Here is an 18864-nt window from a genome sequence, read left to right on the forward strand (position 1 = left end):
TCACCAGCAGAAATAAAAAGGGTAATTTAAAGATTTAATTAAGCAGACAAGATGTACTTTTCAGTTGAAAACAAACAATGAATCCTCTTTGTGGGTGTCTCCAAGTTGAGTTCATGGAATCTACACCACCTTCCACTAATGGACCATGCAAAAGTTATTTTTAAAAAGGTATTTGGATTTTAGGGAAACATCCTTGTGACTCATGAAAATTAAATTGCCTCTGCACCCCTACTGACTCCTGTTGCAATCTCCAATATACACCATCACCTTTTCTGACTCATTTCTCCATGATCCTGTCCCTCCAACTTCATAAAATGATTTTGCCACAAAGCAATACTTTTTTTATCCTTCCCTTTTCATTGGGTCTCACTGGCAATCTCAGGGTGAGAAATGTAATAACCTCAGGGCAAATATGCCAGCCTAAGACAGCAAAGACCCTACCTCTCCTGCCAGTTTAGCTATGTTTGGAATAAAGTAGCTGTGATGACTGTGCTTTGTTTCAGTCTGTGAGTAATACAAAGCTGTGGGGCATGCTTATGGATTGGACACCTCTTGGGTTTTAGCAGTATTTTATGCCTTTTTCAGGACAGTCTAATCCTCATCAGCATTTAGGAACAGCTTCTTTGGGAGTTTCCAAATCAGACACTGCCTGGGTTAAGTAGTAGCTATAAAGCTTTCCCGTATTCCTTCCCCGAGTTCAGATATCATGGGTTGCTACTTCAGTAACAATTACACTGTATTTAAGCAAAACATAAACTTGAGATGTTTAGGATTCATGTCTTCATAGTAATGTTTCTTTTCTGTCCCTACCAAATCTAAGAACTTTTATTGAAGGAAATGTGTCCCAGCCAGACTATTCTATTCTCCTGTAGCAGTGGATGACAAGATCAGTTATGTTTTCTCACTTAACTAAGTCTATATATTAGCAAGTATTTTGTAAGTTAAGTAACATATAACTCTTAAAACATTAAATGCCATTTCTAAAATCTACATATTGTATACACACCTTGTCAAGACAAAATGTTCAGCATCTAAAAGCAACTAACTTGTGTAGTTTGAAATAGATGTCACTGGCATAAGCAAGATAAAAGATACCCTATTCTTATTATAGATGCTCATTAAAACTTAAAACGTGCTTTCTAGCTCCATCGCTTTAAAAATAGGTTTTTTTGTCACTTTACAATTAATAATTCATTTAGCTATGAACAGTTAACAGGTAGAAGACTTCAGAAGCAGTATCCATTTCTACAAATGACAAACATTCTGTTAGTAAATAAATCCCCAGTATCTCTTTGCAAGACAGGCTTTAAGAGGCCTCCCTTCAATATTCTGACAATGTCAGATGAAGCAAAATCTGCTATCGTGTTACCATTATTTTATACACAGGGAAGAGATCTATATGACAGGCAGAAGTGCTTCCTAGCACCCAAAACCAAGTACAAACTGGATCCCAACTTCATGTTGAGACTTGGAATATGCCTCTTTCTTGATCTTTCCCACCTATGCCCCACACAGGACCTGTTTTGTGAGCTAGAAGAAACTTGCCAGTCTTCTTGCTTCACATGACCAGCTCTGAGGGAACACTGCACAGTACACCTGTCCTGCTGTTCACAGGCTACAGAAATCACTTCAGGTCACATGGAGTCCATGGCAATTTCAGAGATTGAACCATTGAGATAGTAATCTACAGTCTCAGTCCAGTACTTCAATCACACAACACACCTAGCTATAGTAAGTCACAGAAACCCACAGATGCAAGAGACTGATAGGAACTTATTTTTATTGACAGCCTGTCACCAGAGGATAACCTGCTAGGCATTCCAGAGAAATAATTGATGTTACCACACCTCACAAACATACATTTTTCTCTGAAGCACTTTTTTTTAAATGTCAAAAGTCTCATATGCAACTGTGTCCCATACAAGGAGACAATATATGCAAAGGATGACAAGCAAAAAACAGTATATATGGGCCTAACTTCTCAATTAAATCACTTTTTGAGGAAAAGACATGGCTGTCATGTCAGAATTTGATCTTGACAACACACCTACCAAGCCCAAGTTACCATAAAAAAGCTTTACATTGTGCTCAAGAACACCTTGAAGGCTGCTCCAATAAACACATTTGTTTTTTTGATTTGTTTTATTATCAGTGGCTGTTCAATCCCACACAGAACCATCACTCACAGGAGAAAGGCACATGGAAGCCTGCACTAATACAGTCCACACTTTGAGCAGAATACATCTTAGCTTGCTTCAGATTTGTAATAAGGCAATCAAGTGACTTCAAAGTCAGATGTTGGCACATCTGTTACACATGTTACACATGTTAAGTGTGCCCTGGATTGTGTGGAAAAATACATGACTGCCACCATCACCTGAAGGAAGACATCCTTATATTGATTCTATTGTCCTGACTCTTAAATCACTGTATCAGTCTCAAAGCACATAAAACTATGTACATGCTTGTATGTGGTGACCGGCTGGAGCTCTAGTAAACACAAAAAAAACCAACAAAAAACCAAACCAAAACAAAAAAAAAAAAAAGCAAGCATTGATTTCAGGTTGTAAAGGCCAGAGGCTGATAATTTCTTTGAAGAATTCCAGCCATTGTCTGAGACATGAGGGACAAAATCTACCAACTCTGTAAATTTGGATAAAAGAGGAAGAACAATTTTTTTATCACCTGTTTATCTGGAATGGATAAATTGACTAGATTCAGAAGTAATGCCATCTAAAAGTTTCTTTAGTACCAGCTTGTGAATGCAAATGAAACCTAGGGATTTTTTGTACATTTCAACAAATGAGGTTTCAACACTTTCAGTCCCAATATACCGGCATCCCTTTAACAGTCTTAAAAAAACTGCTTTTTATGGAGAGCTGCCATAGTCACACATATGTAATAACAAATGATTTTCAGCTTCTCATTTTCAAGAACATTAACTTCATCATGACAAAGAGCAAGCTCCTTAGAAAGGCACAGCAGGTCTGTAAATGCCATTTTTAAAGTTCAGAAAAAGATAATTAACAGACTGAAAATGTCACAAAAGATGAGACCAAGACAGTTAGGCATTTCAAGATTTCCTAAGTAACCACAGGAGTTACATCTTTTCTCAGTGTATGTAGTCCTGCTAATAATGTGAAACTGTATCTGCAAGTTTAGAATTTCTTATTGAAGTGTGAAGATTAGGACTTAGTAGTTTGTTTCTCTCTTCAGATTAATGATTACATTCAGTTATGATAGTACTGAAATGCTATTGGTATTACAATATTAATAGACACTTGCATATATATGAGAAAAAAAATCCTCAGAAGATCAAAAAAAAAAAAAAAAGGCTGATTGTAGACCATAGCATGGCTATGTAAAACAATCTAAAGACCAATGAAATATTAGTGACCAACTGTTGCTCACTATTGGCAACAGAACAGATTTTACATTGGAAAAATATACAAACTATATTCAAAATACAACAATTTCAAAATATTTTATTGAAATTAGCATAAAAAAGACTTTGAAGGCTATTTCTCAATTGGTTATTTCTAAATATTAATGAAAAAGTAGTGGTTCATTTCCAAGAATCTCCACCATAAAGTTATGTACTTTAGGAGCCTTTTGTTTTTCTAATCATTGCTTCCATCATATCCCACTGCTCTTTGGTAACCTAACAAAAGAAAAGAGATTTTATTGGCATTTCGTATAATACTTGCACATCAAAGTATCTAAATGTAAAATAGTGAACAAGGAAATTAATACCTTCTTCAAAGCATTGAATTCTCCTGCCATAGAAACATATTCTCCACCATCCATTCTGATAACCTAGAAAGAGCACAAACAGTGTATTTAGGAATTGTGTGATTTCTGCAATATTCCCTTGTTATGAACTGTGAAAATAAATTTTACTGATTTGGGTGAAAAATGCCCATACTCAAAATAATGCAATGCAGTCACTTTTAAAAGTTCTTTTTAAAGGTGCTAACAACCATGCACTACACTTAAAAGATGAATAATACTTGTGAAGAATTTAAAATCAAGATGTTCTGCTTCATTTCTGAAACCAGGGGCTTGAAGAAATATCAGCAATACTCACACCATCATCAGGTTAATTGTACAAACAAGATCAACCAAAACTCACTGCTCCATTAACCCAGCTTGCATAATCACTGCAGAAATAGGCAGCAAGATTTGCAATTTCTTCTATAGTACCCAGACGACCACAGGGAATCCTCTCAATCATCATCTTCTCAAATGCGCCTGTTGGGTCAAGGCGGCTAAAAGCACCCTGAGAATTAAAAGGAACATTAAAAAAAAGTTATAACAACATCACAAAATAAAATCCATTAGAGATTTGACTCCACACACACAATATGGAAGTTAATATTTGTAAGCTGTCTACACCCTAATTGTCAGTAGAATGAAAAAGAAAGAAGTAGAGAAGAAAAGCAATTTATCCCTGTTGAACTGATATGCATCTACTGATAAGTTGGAATTTAATCCATTTGGGATAGTCACCCACCATCTATCTGTGCAAAACAAAAGGATTTAATCATCTTATTTTCCTCAAACACCCTAGATAAACATCTGAGAAAATAACCAAAACTCAAAATTGCTGCATGGACAGAGGAGAGGAACAAGAGGAGAAGAGGAACAGCCAAGTGACCAAAAATAAATTATAGGTGACTGAGTAAATAAAATGGAAAAGAAAAAAACATCAAGTTCAGTTAAATTGCAGCAACTGCTAAAGCTAAAGGAAGTCATTGGAAGCTTTAGTACTTGAATAGCTTAAAATGGCACAGGAAATAAAAGGAGTTTTTTCTGCTCCTCCACAAGGAAATAACCACCTCACTCAAAATCAGAAATGTATCAGTAACATTTATGTTAAATTACTGGAGTTATGATTTAAAGCACATTGTAATTTATGTAATCATGGCTGCAAGCATGCAATTTAAGTCTTCTATTGCCATGTTTTTAATTGCCAGTTTATAAGCCTAAGAGTGTTGTGCTTGTATGCCTTATTCTTTTCCCAACATGACTTAAAACAGTTATGTTTTAAAGCCATTGATACTCCCCCTAAGGCAGAAACCCTTGATTTTGCAATATGCTCTCTGCCTTTTTATGCTTTCAGGGAAATTTCAGGTTGGAACCATACACCAAATGTAGCCTTTTATTAACACACATTATCTCAAACAGATTATACACTATTAGTTCAAAAAAGGAACATTAACTGGAGGTAGCATTACAGACACTTAAATCCTGTAACTTGCCAAATGTTTTTCTTCTACTCTTACTTAAAAATACACAAGATTGGAGAACTTTTGGTCTGATCCTCTAATGGTATCTCAACATTCTTATAATCCTGCTAATTCTGCCACTTATTTTTCTTTTTAGTGAAAAGAGTCAAAACTAAGTGTTCCAGTGTAGCATCTAAAACAGACAAGAGGGGGAAAAGGAAAGAATAGTAAATAAAACAAACACACAAAAAAGTAAAAAAGAACCAACTCTGTACCCCTATTCCCAAAACAACAGCAAAAACAACTGTGAAATATTTTATGGAAGAAGTAATACCATTATTAGTTGTTAGTGCTCATAATCATAATAATTTGATTCAATGGGAAATGGATCCTCCTTTCTCTTCTTGCAGGACTGCTTTCTTTATTCTTCCTGTTCCAGCTCTCTGGGTTACTTCCTTCAAACCCTTCAGTCCTCCTTCTCACTCACTTCAAAGCTTCTCATTTCCTTGCCAACTTAGTTTTCTCTTTCTAGTTTTGAGATTTTCAACAAAACTAGTGAGATTCTGTTCTCATTTACCTAAAAGAGATTCTAAGATTTTGGAATGTTTCAGATGTTTTATTTAAAAATTAGGAGTTAAGCAGAAACAGGAACTTTACTCCAACAACTGTAAAGATTCACTCCACTTGACAAACTAAATACACAGAAATAAGAATCATCCTTAAGTACTTTGATATATCAATTATTTGAAACACTAAAAAAAGAAGTTCTGTTTATATCAAGTGTAGTAGAGGGGACAGTGGCAGGTCTCAGAAGTTCAAAAAATCCTATTTTATAAAAAGACTAAGAGGGAAGTGTGTTCAATATTCCAGCATAGTCTTGACTATCAAGGAAATCCTATTAGAATTTACAGCTACAGAAAAGTTAGACTGTTGTGAAGTTAAGTCTGTACTACAAAGCACATTCAAGGCTGTGTTTCACTTCATGCCATGTACCTTTGTTTTTATTGGACCTGGTTGAATCACATTGAATCTCATGCCATATCTACCCCATTCAGCCGCAAGAGACCTAAAAATTCATTAACAGAATGCATCAATATTTTAAACACAATATTGAAATCCTATTCAAAAGAAATTAAAATTTAATCAAATGTGTAAATATTAGAACATTCCTGAAGCAGACAATTTATGCTTAAAGGGTTTTTTTGTGCTTAACAAAATAATTTCAGAGAAGTAAAAAAAATCTCATTCACCATTAGAGGAATATTGACTTAACAGAGGAATCATATGTAAAGTAGGGTGAAGGAGCAATTCTTTCTCCCTTGCAAATCACAGATGGTGTTGGCATCCAAATTCCTTACCAAACAACCGTTAGGCCATCATCTTTCTGTGGCAATTTCAACTATCCCACAAGTACACATTTCTAACATTTGCAACACAGCTCTCACATTATGTTTTGAAATAAAACAGAGGATACATTTTAAAATAGAACCACTAGAATAGTTTTGCTTTATGACATTTTCTCTGCATGTCTTTGGATCTACCATAGTGAATGAGTTAGCTGAGTCATAAAGTCTCTCTACACATTTCCTTTACAGCTCTGTAGAATAGAAATCAAGACCATTACTCAGTCCCTCATTTTCTTCCAGATACAGAATTCTAGTTACTAAAGGCTTCAAATCTATTCAATTCTTTCTGCTGAAGTGCAGAGGAAAGATCTATGTGTGAGGAAAGATCAAAGTGCTATGAAGGACTAGCCTGAAATTAAAAATGAGAGAAATCCTTTTGTTTGCTGAGCACAATGGATATGTCAACATGATACTCAGTGGATATATCAACATGATACTGTTCTGAACTAAGCAGAACTGCAGACTTTAATTTTAAATAGTGACAGGAAACAAATTTGTTGAGTAATCTAAACAGTGCTGAAGCCACACTATACTGCACCCAAATAACAGGCATGTATTTTCCTCAGACAAAAGAATGTAGAAGATGCTACAGAACCCAAACAGTCCCCCTCATAGCTGTCTTTAGGTGCTGGTTCACCAATGAGAATGCAAGAGAATCTGATTATCAAAACTCCGTGAAACAAACTTTGGAACTTGCAATTGCCAAAATAAGTAGTTCTACTTGTCCTTATCTCGGTCTTGTAAAAAACAACCAGTAGCAGTTAATACTTCCCTTTGTAAGAAACTGCCAGCATACTATTTTCTTGCTAGGATACTGGAGCCTGGATTGAACTCTTGTGGAACAGTGATATAGGGGTCTACACTAATAAGCTCCATTTTTATAGACCAATTACCCTATCTTAAGGATGTGAAAATCAAAGCACACATTTTGCTGTATTACTCACTTGCTCATTGCTTCTACGCCAGCTTTGGCAGAGGCACTCGGCAACACAAATCCTGAACCACTCTCTGCATAAATTGTTGTAATAGCCAGGAATGCTGCTCCTAGAAGGGGAAAAAACATTTAATAAACAACCCACACCACACAAACCAAACAACCCTGAAGATCAAACTCTCAAGTTCAGATAAAAGCAAGCTAAATGGTACAGATGTTTTCAGCTCAAGTGGTAGGGATACCTTTTCAGTCTGGGCAGTGAAAAGGCATTTTTAAAATATAGTGTTTGAAACTTTCTTTCCCAAGCCTGTTTATTTCAGTTTCCTCCTCTTTTGCATGAGTGTTAAGAGAGTTGTTCTAGGTAAGTGCAAATAGCCATTGATGAGGCTCTGAAGGTCTAAGCCCTCAGACTTCCACTGATAATGAACTTAATGCATAAATTAGTCTAACTAGAGTGAAGGCCTAAGATCTTACAGTGTTTTTTCAGAAGCTGCCCTAGTCTAGTTGCCACTAACCAGACATTTTGCCCTAAATTCATCAATTACTGAGTGGGGGAAAAAAAACCCAAAAAACCAACAAAACAAAAAACAAACAAAAACAAACAAGGAAAACAATCAGCACTAACACTTAGGTTTGGCATAATCTCCAATTAACAGGTGAAGGCTTGAATTAATGTTTATGCAGAAAAATAAAATATTTTAAAGAAATTTCCAGAAGCTTTTTCTGCAGCAGAGCCAATTATAGAGTGAACCTGCATAACTTTTCCTATTATTATCAAAACAAACTCCTTTATAAAAGAACTACTTTCTTTTATATGCTGTATTTTATAACAGATTTAGCAAAAAAACATTCTAGAATAGAATGGAAACTGCAACTGCTTATTTAATCTTTCTTTTATAGAATCCTTCAAATTATATCTGATCAATGACTGGCATGAGCTTACTGTAGCTGGGAAATGAAGGACAAGGGAAGACAGTTCACTGCTTACGTCATAGTAACTAAAATAACTGTTCTACTTACTATATTTCAAAAATAATTTCATTAAAATAGCTGCCCAGGGAATATTTCTAAAACAATATACACTACTGATAGATTGGATGTAAGTAGACTCAGGTAAAAAATTACAGTAATATAACACAAGAGAAACTAAAGAGAACCAAAAACAAGCACTAATTGAAATGCCAGCAGATATCCAGAAATCATGGGACCTGTTTATAAAAAAGGAGTCTTCACTGAGAGACTTTGAAAGGCAAAAAACCCTAGAACAACTTTGCAGTTATCTAGAGATGATTGTTAATTACACATTTTGTAGAATTAAACCACTGATTTTCTTTTTAAATAAAGGTTAAATAGATGTAAGCTAGGTGAACTTAACACAGAAGCAAGAATAACTGAGAAATTTACAGCTCTGATATTTAAAGAACACTTCAGCTCGTATACAACTTTTATTTCTAAAGCCTATATTCACAAAATGGACAATAACTGATCAATTAGTTCCTCTAACTTTGTAAAAATAACTAACATGCTAGCAGATTACAAATTCCTTTTAAATACCAGCACAAATTTGCAGTCTAAAAGCAGAAAACTTTTATTTACTAAATTAGACCTAATGTAGGTCACACTGCAGACCTAAAGGACATCCCAGTGCTCTAGAAACTGTCAGATTCCTAGTGTCCTCACAGACTGCTCTAAAATATCTGCACTAGGTAGCATCACTTTAGAAACTAAGGCCTCTGCTCAAACTAAAAAACCACAAGCAAATACAAAGAAAATGAAGGTGAGAAGACAAACACATACATATGACTTACAAAAACATGCCTTAAAGAAAGCCTTCAACAAAAAGTCTTATTTACAGATGGACTTCCCTAGAAAGAAGACATGCAAGTAATAGCAAAAAAAATTCCAATGTTTTGGAAGCTTAGAAGTCAAAGAAAGAGAGACAACATGAAGGTGAATGACATCTGGATTTTACCAAATTTGAGGATGGAAGTAAGGAAAGTAATGTTGTTTTCATTCAACAACAGCAAAAACAAAAGCATATTTTATTTCATATTTCACATTACTATATGGGCACACCACGTGCACCTAGAAGACCACAAGACAACCTATTTCAGTGGTCTGCCATAATGATATAGTAAGTCATAGCTGGGGATGGGTTTCTCATGTAGGAATATCAGCACTAGAATGGTGGAAATTAATTTTTCATGTGCTGCTAAAATATAGAGGGGACACACTTGTATACTAACAAAAACTGTTACAGAGCCACTGAAAGAATATTAACTTCATATTGTTATAATTAAATAGTATAAGCTCATGGAATACTTTTTGGAGAGGATTTGGAAGAAATTAATTCAGAAGGTGAAGAAATGAAGAAACTAATTCAGAGGTTAAAGAAATTCCAATGTAAATACAAAAGTAGTATTCCAACACAGTGGCTGTACATAGAAAACAGGGCTCAGTAGTGAGGGCACATTGAAAACCAAAATTATATCTCCCTGCTTTTAAATGAATTTGACATTATATTATGCTGATCTCATAAAATAAACTCCTTCATTTTCAATTTATAACTGGAACGTAAAATGAAAGCAGTTCTTTGTAAATAATCTATGATATAACATAGAAGGGCATACATCACCTTTCCTTTTAAAACAATAATCTGTTTAAATAAATCTTTGGCTAAATAGTATATAAAGGACTGTCATATGTTTAAGGTGAAACTGTGATATTGAATTAAACTTCTAGGTAGTCCAGAATTAAGAATGAAACCTGGGAAAATAAAATCCAATACTGATTTCAATTTCAAAGTTCTTTTTCAAATGACCTTAAACGTAATATTCTCTAGTACTATTAGTCATACAGCACAGCTGTAAATTTTATTTTACTGTGGGAGGAAAATTCAAAGGGATATCCCGACTTCTTGTTCATTTAAAGAAATATCCCATGTTCAGTTCAATGAAATTAACATACACAGAGAAAATTCAGAAGAAATAACAGCTTTTTTTGTTTTTTAACACAAAGCTTTATTTTTTAATTTTAAAAATGTTTTGCAACTAGAACTCTGCAATTAGATTTTTATATTCAGCCTCAGTTGGCCTCTGGGTCCAACTGTAAGGCCTGGTACTACAATGAAGTAATTGTTAGCCAGATCTACTGTGTGATACTTAAGTACAGCTTTCACTGAAAAATTTCCTTTCTAGAAGAATATTAAAAATTGTATTTCTCTTCTCACATGAACTCTCAAAACTGGCTATAATGACAATGCAAGCATAGCAAGTAATAGCATGTCACAATGCCTAAGATACCTTTTTTTACTTTAATGAGCTCCTTTCCAATTTCCAGAGTTACAAAGGCAGTACCGTTAAGTACAATGTCAGTTATTGTTTTCCAGGCATTAGCAGAAAGTCGTTCAGAAGGGGAAATAAAATTTCCAGCTGCGTTGTTTATCACAACCTGAAACACATGAAGGAAAAGAGTTAACTAACAATAACTCTTCCAAAGAGAGACATAAGTAAAGAATTTACAAGGAGCTTTTTAGGGGCTCCAGGGGACAAAAGTAAACATACCCTCATTGAATGAGGTATGGGGAGCATGGGAAGAGGGAGAAAAATCCAGAAGAAATTTTACCATCTGCAGCACAGATAAAGTATCAGTAACAGAAAATGGACTGTATTTCCAAATTACTGTATTGAGGAACTGTATCATGTAGAGGCTGACTTAAGTCACTATTTTCCATAGTGTCCCAAGTGCATCCTAACAGAAAAGTTTGCTTCCATCAAATTCCAGCATCACATCTATTTAATATAATGGATGCATGGGAACAGAAGCAAAAGGCAGCACCTGATAACTGAAGTCTGGATGTAGTGACTGCTGTATAACAGGAATTCAAATCACTGAGATGTGATGAGAATATTTTGATACAACATACTGCAAACAACCACTACAAAACTTCTGTTGAATAGATGCACCTCTGTCACTTCCTATGAACAATCATCAGGCAGAGGATTCTTTCACTTCAGGGGACTAAGCATCACATTAGCAGTATTTAAACCAAAACTTATGTAGCCAGATCTGGCATATTTAATAATATAATGTGTTGAAGAATATAATGATGTACTATTAATGGAATGGCACCTTGATTCATGTAGGTTTGGACATAAAACAATTTGTCCAGAAGAACTTCTGGGCTAAAGTCTAATGAAGATATTTGAATTTTCAATAACGAAACAGAGTACAGTACATATTACATGAATGTAAAACTAATAATATACAACAGCCATAAATTATACATATGGAGAGCAAATTCAATTAAAAGGCCTCCCTAAAATTTGAAGGAATAAAAATCCCAACACCTTGAGATACTAAGGAGGTTACTTGAATCACTAAATAAATACAGGAAAGACACAACAATAAAACTAGTGAACTAAGAACTGTACCATGTGATCTTTGAGGTATGTAGGACTGCCAAAATAAGCCATGAAAAAAGAATGATTGCTTTCTAATTGTGAGTAACATTCTTGGGAATGGAATGAACAAAACAAAGCTGGAAGGACTTTCAAGTTACTGCCATTAACTTCTGTCTTTGAGATCTCATCTCACATGCAGTATGGCAGTGAGTGATACTCAGGATTCATAAACTAACATCTCATGTCTGCAACAAAGAGAAAAACTGGACAAAAAGAACTGAATATTCAATTTACTCTGACATCTATCTTAAACACACAAAATACATGAAATTAAAGAGAAGGTAAATGCTTGCAAAGAACAAATCACGGAAAGCATTTATTCAGAAAATTACTGGTGCTCTAAAAATGCACTATACAGGAAGAAATCTCCTCCCTCTCTGCACACATGTAAAATCTTCATGATTTTCACTTAGGCCAAAAATTTCCTTAACTAACAGTCAAAATAATATCCAGAGAATCTTGTCTACAAATCAGGACAGTGAATTGCCTTTTTTCTAGCACTGTTATAGCACACAGCTATATAGCCTACAATTTCTCTACTTCTTACAATATTTAAAATTCAGTAGGTTCTCTACCACGTGTGTAGGAAGCTCCTCCTGAATGCAAATTGTCGACGACAGACATACAATAATTTTAAATTTACAGTAAATAGTTTTAAATCTGTCCTTTACAATGATGCTACATCATCACACTTTCTATCAGCTAGCAGAATCCAAGTTGTTATCTCACAATCACATCAGAATTTGGTGACATCATCTTTCAGACTCCACCAGATCACCCTCCTCACAATCTGATGTAAAGAGCTCTGTTGGCTTTTTGCCAAACTATAAAAAAGCAGATGCTTGGCTTGACTGAAGACTTTTTTCTTCATTTTATGAGAACTTAATCTTCAAATTGGAACCTTCCTTGTGTATATTAATAAGCTAAGCAAGGATCAAAGAAGACATTTATGCTTATTTCCATTCCTAATTTGTGAAGCATTGTGTTAAGATGTAATTCAGTAAACACAGGTAAATCACATTTTTAGGAGGATTTAAGGGCGATACTCCATTCCCTTAATTCAAAGAATGCCTCCAGAATTGTCCCATTATTTGAAATGAGATGTTAGACCTCAGAGTAAGGGTAAAAATGTTTTGTCTACTTGGCCACCAAATATTTTAAGAACCACAGGAACAGAGTAACTGGTCTAACTATGAATGTTAGCTTTATCTTGAAGTACTGCCACTGCTCTGTCTAGTGTCTTTTTAAATTCCATTAACTTTCTATCTTATTGAGTTTCTTCACACCTATTATGCAAAGTATTTTCAGTAATGAAGAATGAGTTCTTTCCCTAGGATACTTACATCAGGATGTCCTGCCAGTTGGATTGTTTCAGCAACAGCATTCTTAACTGAAACAGGATCTCTCACATCACACTGGATGGGATGAACCTAAAGAATAATGGAAAGGCAGTTTTAAGACTTAAAAACTGTATCATTCATAAATTAAACAAGTCCATAGAAGTATACAAATGCAAAAAAAATCCAATAAAATGTAGAGTATAATATGTAACATATTCATAATTCTGTAAAAATTTACCTTATTCCCTGTTTTAGAAGAAATTTCATCTGCTGTTCCTTTCAAAACATCCAGCTTCCTAGAAATAATCATTAACATCCCTTATGTCAGTTAAATGCAATTACAATTTAGATTACTACAATCTTTTTTTTCTGAGCAAATATGAACTACAACTTAAAATATCTGTGTGTGCATATGCATGTTGCTGATTTTCATCAATTAAAACTATGATTAAGACTATGCTTAACCAGTAACTTTCTGAAAGAAAACTTTAGGTAATTTATGGTTAGTGCTACTTTAAACCAACTCAGAGGTGACAATGGTTCAGAGACTCTAAAGCCAAACAACATATGATAAGCCAGAAAAAAAGCACACAATCATAACAAACTTAGTTTTAGCTACTACTCTACTAGTATTAATAACAGACATACATATTCACATTTGAAACTAAACAAATTACTATTAGGATGAATGTCACACCACTTCTGTTTATTTTGATTTAAAATGAGATTGTTTTTCTAGACTTTACTGAAGTGCTTCTAGACTCTACTGCAGTACTTGAGAGCTGTAGAAAATCATCATTAAAGGAAAATCAGGGCTCTTGTTGAAAGTCAGAAGAGGAATGGATTTAATTCTTTATTGTAATTTAATCTGTATCAAGAACACCTGTATTAATAACATTTATTACTGCTCCATACTGCCCACTGCACATTTTTGTTGTCTTTAAGGCTTTAGTTGAATTTATGTCTAATATTTGAGGTTGTTCATTTTGCTGCCACATTTCACAAAAATGTGCTTAGTTTATTTCTTCCTACTGATTTTTATACCATTAAACATTTGCAGATAAATCTGCAACTTTCTAGAATCCACAATATGACACTGTAATTTAAACGTGTACTGCAACAGAATAAATAGAATAATTTTTTCTGGTTTGTAAAGAAGAAAACATCTATTCAGCAGTCAGTACTAAGTGAAAGTTCTAAAACATCTTCATTAATATTTACCGGCTTGCTATAACACACTTGGCACCTAAACTGGACAAAGCTGTTGTCATCCCTTTGCCAAGCCCAGTACCTCCACCAGTTATAAAGGCCACTTTCCCTTGGAAGGTATTTGGTGGCAACATCACTTTTTGAAGAGGTGAGAAGAATGCAGCTTGTGGTGCACTGCTGTCTTGATGCAGCACGTTTGGCCCACGGCTGAAAAACTGAAAGAAAAAAACCCAGAAAAGTTAGTTTCTTCACCTTTCTGTATGCAGGACTGCTACACAAGATCAGATTTTCCTATGGCAATGGAGGTAACAATCATAACTCCCTTATTATAAGTAAATATATATGAACATAAGAATGACTAGACTGCATTATACCAACTCACATGGGCCTTTACATAAACTCTATCACTAGACTAGGAAAGCGCTTGAGCTATTTTTATATATTATACTGCAACTAGAGAACTACTGAAAAATACTTCAGTCATGCTTCTTGCTACTTCGTGCATTTTTTGTATCTATCACTTTTACTAAAGTGTGTGGAAAACCATTACCAACTAATTACAGAAGAACTTGGGCATCAGATTGATATATGCACTGTAATTTATGCACAAACAAATCCATGTGATTTTAGGTTACATATGTATGTATTTACAAATTTAAAATCTTCAGTAATAGATCCATGATTTTGATCCTTTACTACTCCATCCAACCAAACCTTCTTCTTTACTGGAGAACAGGACAGAATCAAACTTCACAAGACCTGCCCTAATGGCCACTGGAGGTGCTAAGGAAACCAATGCCATCTCCCAGAAAAAACTGGGCAGGGTTAGGTTATCAGCATCACACTCTATCCCAGCAGAAATACCAGCTACAGTACATTAGCCTTGGAAGGATTAGTCCCTGCAAAAAGACACATGGTTGGAACATGTTTAAAAACAGACATGAAAAAAAAACCTCAGTATTACATATAGAAAACTATGCTAGTAAGAAAATACCCCACAAATGTAATGAGAAATTAGTGATGTCACCAAGAAAGTTGCAGCAAAAATAGCAAACAGGATATTTCTAGCACCCTAATACGCTAAACTAACTCAAGGCCTAATCTAAGTATTGAATTAAATGCCTTGGGACAGCAGCACTACAGTAATAATTGAGAAATTCCCCTATTATTTAAAAGACAGAAGTTATCACAACCTGAACCTGCAAATGCTTCTAAGTTTAACAAAACTAGATTTACTTTATTTTTGATGTGCAAAGCAATTATAAGACTAAGTTATACTTATTTTTTCTGGTTTTATCTTGTATTTGAGCCTTTAATGTGTTTATTTTAATACAAAGAAAAAAAATCTAATACAATTTTGTGAAAGAAGTGTGAGTGGTTACTCTTGTATGATCCTCTTAAGAAAACCATGCAATTGTTCAATAGACTGACATGAAGAAGAAAGGTAGTCTGAAAATATTAAAAATATTGCACTTTTTTGTTCTGTTTACTAATTCACATTTTGAACACTAAAATTAAGAGACAATATATTTAGTGGTAGATGATTACTCTGTACTTCCCACAGTTACAATGCATTGGGGGGTTCACATAGCTTGAAGTTGGCCTGCAGAAGTGTGCACATGAATCTGTCTGGTAATACATATGCATTAGTAACTCAGGTGAACACAGAGAGAACAACCATGGAATTACACAATTTAATACAACTTAAAGTGTGGTGCTAATAACACGAGGGTCACAAGCTCAATCCCCGTATGGGACATTCATTTAGGAGCTGGACTCAATCCTTGTGGGTACCTTCCAGCTTCTGTGAAAACCTAAAATTGAATTGAATTGAAGAGTTGGAGCCACTACACAGGACAAAATTCAGAAAGCAAAGCTTGAACCAGAGCTAGAACTATCACATTTGTAAAACACTGCTGTTATTGAATTCTCCCAGTGAAAATAAAATTTGCATGCTTTCACGGAGTACCAGGATACTATTAAGCCTCCAGGAAAGGGAAATGTGAAGGTTCTCTTTTGGGACTTTCTTAGTAGCCCCCTGCTCATCTCTCTTCAGGAAAAAAGCTCCCTCTGGAGAATTTCAGCTCACAGCAGAGCTGAAAATCAAAATGGCATTTGGACTCCCCCTTCCTTCAGGACATGGAGATAACCCCCATGAGTGCTGAGACTCCCTGATCAGGTGCTCTGGCAGTGACAGACACAGCCCAGTCTTCTTGCCCTCCATGAAAATAACACTGCAAGCAGCTTTCCTGCTGCTCCAGGCAGGAAGATTAGGACATGCCATTACAGAGGAAAGCAGAACACTGCACCAAGACTAATAAAGTATGGCAATGATAACCAGCCAGTAAAGCTGGTATAATTGAGCAATCTTTTAGTCAGACTGCTATCAGCTCCTTACTGGCTTGCACAAGAGGCTTCTATGACAGCATCCATGCAATTTAATCATTCCACTGCTTAAGGCTGAGATTTTAAATTAAATCTCAGGTGTAAACAGAGATATAAAGAAGCCAGTAAACAACTTAAAAAAACCAAACATCAAACAACAAACACACAAATCACTGACAAACCAAAAAACAACCCTCACCCAGGGGGTGGAAGTGAATTGTGAAATAAATGCAGAAAGCCATCTCAGAAACAAAAGCAGTCACTAGAAAGAAGCACTGTTCTTGTGGAGAAATCACTAGAAACAGCCTCCAGCAACATCCACACAGTCATAGAATCATAGAATGGCTTGGATTGGAAAGGACCTTAAAGATCATCTTGTTCCAACCCACCTGCCATAGGCAGGAACACCTTCCACAGTAACAGGTTGCCCAGAGATCCAACCTGGTCTTGAACACCTCCACAGATGGGGCATCCACAGCTTTTCTGGGCAACATGTCCGTACCTAACCTAAACACCCTCCTTCAATCTGAATCCATTCTCCCTTGTCACTCCATGCCCTTGCAAAAAGTTCCCTTCCAGATTTCTTGTAGGCCCCCTTCAGGTACTGGAAGCCTGCCATAAAGCCAACTCGGTCACAAGTCAAGCCGCGCCGCTGCTCGGACAGCAACATTCCAGCCATTTACCTAAATGGATGGCCCTGCACAGCTGTGCTAACGGGGCCAAAGGGCGCCACGCTCAACGGGGTGACACGGCACGCCCGGCGGTGGGGCCGCAGGCCGTGTGCCGGCAGCTCAGCCCGCGCCTCGGCGGGGCTCCGCGGCGGGCAGGGCCGGCAGCTGAGGAGAACCGAGGGGTGCCCCTTTCCTGGCTGCTTCCCCAACCCCGGCAGGGCCGGCAGCTGAGGAGAACAGAGGGGTGCCCCTTCCTGGTGCTTCCCTAACCCCGGCTGCGGGAACCGCAGAGCCCCGCCGTGCCCTCCCTCTGACGGGACACCGGCGCCCGGGCAGAGCCGGGACGGCGGGGCAGCAGGTGGCGGAGCACCTCCGCGGCGCCGCCCGTCCGCCCTCAGCCCGGCAGCCCAGGGAGCGCCTTACCCGCCCGGCGCCGAACGCGCAGGGGCCGCGCACCCCGCGCCGCCACAGCCCCGCTACCGCCGCCGCCGCCATGTTCCGCGCCGCGCTCTGCGCCTGCTCCGTGGGGAGGAGCGGCGGGCGCCGGGCGAGCACCGAGAGCCGCGGGCGTCGGGGAACCGGCGAGACCGCCCCCGCCCCAGGTGCTGCAAAACGTAGAATATGTAAAAATTTTCTTTAAAAAGGACGGTCTTTGATCCTTGATCTTTGTATACTTTCAAGCCTAATCAACAAGAAAGGAGCAAACAAGTTCTAAGCGATGTCCAGGTGAAATACAAATTATTTATCGGTGGAATTGCCTTGCTAAGGCTTAGGGCTTGATACGTTTCAGTGATCTCAGACCTAGAGAGAGATTAACAAAACTTGGGAAGAGAGATGTACTACTGACACTGGACACAAAGAATGCAGAATTTATGGGCTACAAGGGCATTTGGCAGAATCCCCATGATAAACAAAATCTAATAAAGGCAACTTTGCAACTTCGCTCAGATCAGGTCTGACTGGGTATTTCTGACAGGGGAGATTACCCACTGACCCAAAAGAAGAGAAAGACTGAGTATAAGGACTAAACGGCAGGAGAGGTGAGAGAATCATTAACCAAAGAACATAGAACGCTAATTAATGAGAGAACTAGGTAACTGGTAGGCAATGAACATGAATGCCCTTTTTTGCTAAAATGTTTAAATAGTAAAAAGTTTTGGTTTCCTTGTGCTGGCCGTGTGGATTTGTCACCCAACACGCCTTTCTGCACAGAACTGTAAATAAATCA

General features: G+C 36.8%; 1 protein-coding gene across 1 annotated transcript; it reads right to left on the bottom strand.

Annotated features, from left to right (window-relative positions):
- Positions 1 to 1763: 1763 nt before the first annotated feature.
- Positions 1764 to 18178, bottom strand: DECR1 (2,4-dienoyl-CoA reductase 1). Its single transcript, XM_054647011.2, has 10 exons — positions 18060 to 18178; positions 14593 to 14795; positions 13610 to 13667; positions 13375 to 13461; positions 10871 to 11018; positions 7579 to 7678; positions 6222 to 6294; positions 4133 to 4279; positions 3754 to 3816; positions 1764 to 3661 (listed from the first exon to the last, which is right to left on the bottom strand). The coding sequence occupies exons 1-10, from the start codon at positions 18129 to 18131 to the stop codon at positions 3602 to 3604; spliced, it is 1011 nt and encodes a 336-aa protein (XP_054502986.2). The 5' UTR covers positions 18132 to 18178; the 3' UTR covers positions 1764 to 3601.
- Between the last annotated feature and the right edge of the window lie 686 nt (positions 18179 to 18864).

The sequence above is a fragment of the Agelaius phoeniceus genome, chromosome 1 (genome assembly GCF_051311805.1).
Source record: "Agelaius phoeniceus isolate bAgePho1 chromosome 1, bAgePho1.hap1, whole genome shotgun sequence".
NCBI lineage: Eukaryota > Metazoa > Chordata > Aves > Passeriformes > Icteridae > Agelaius > Agelaius phoeniceus.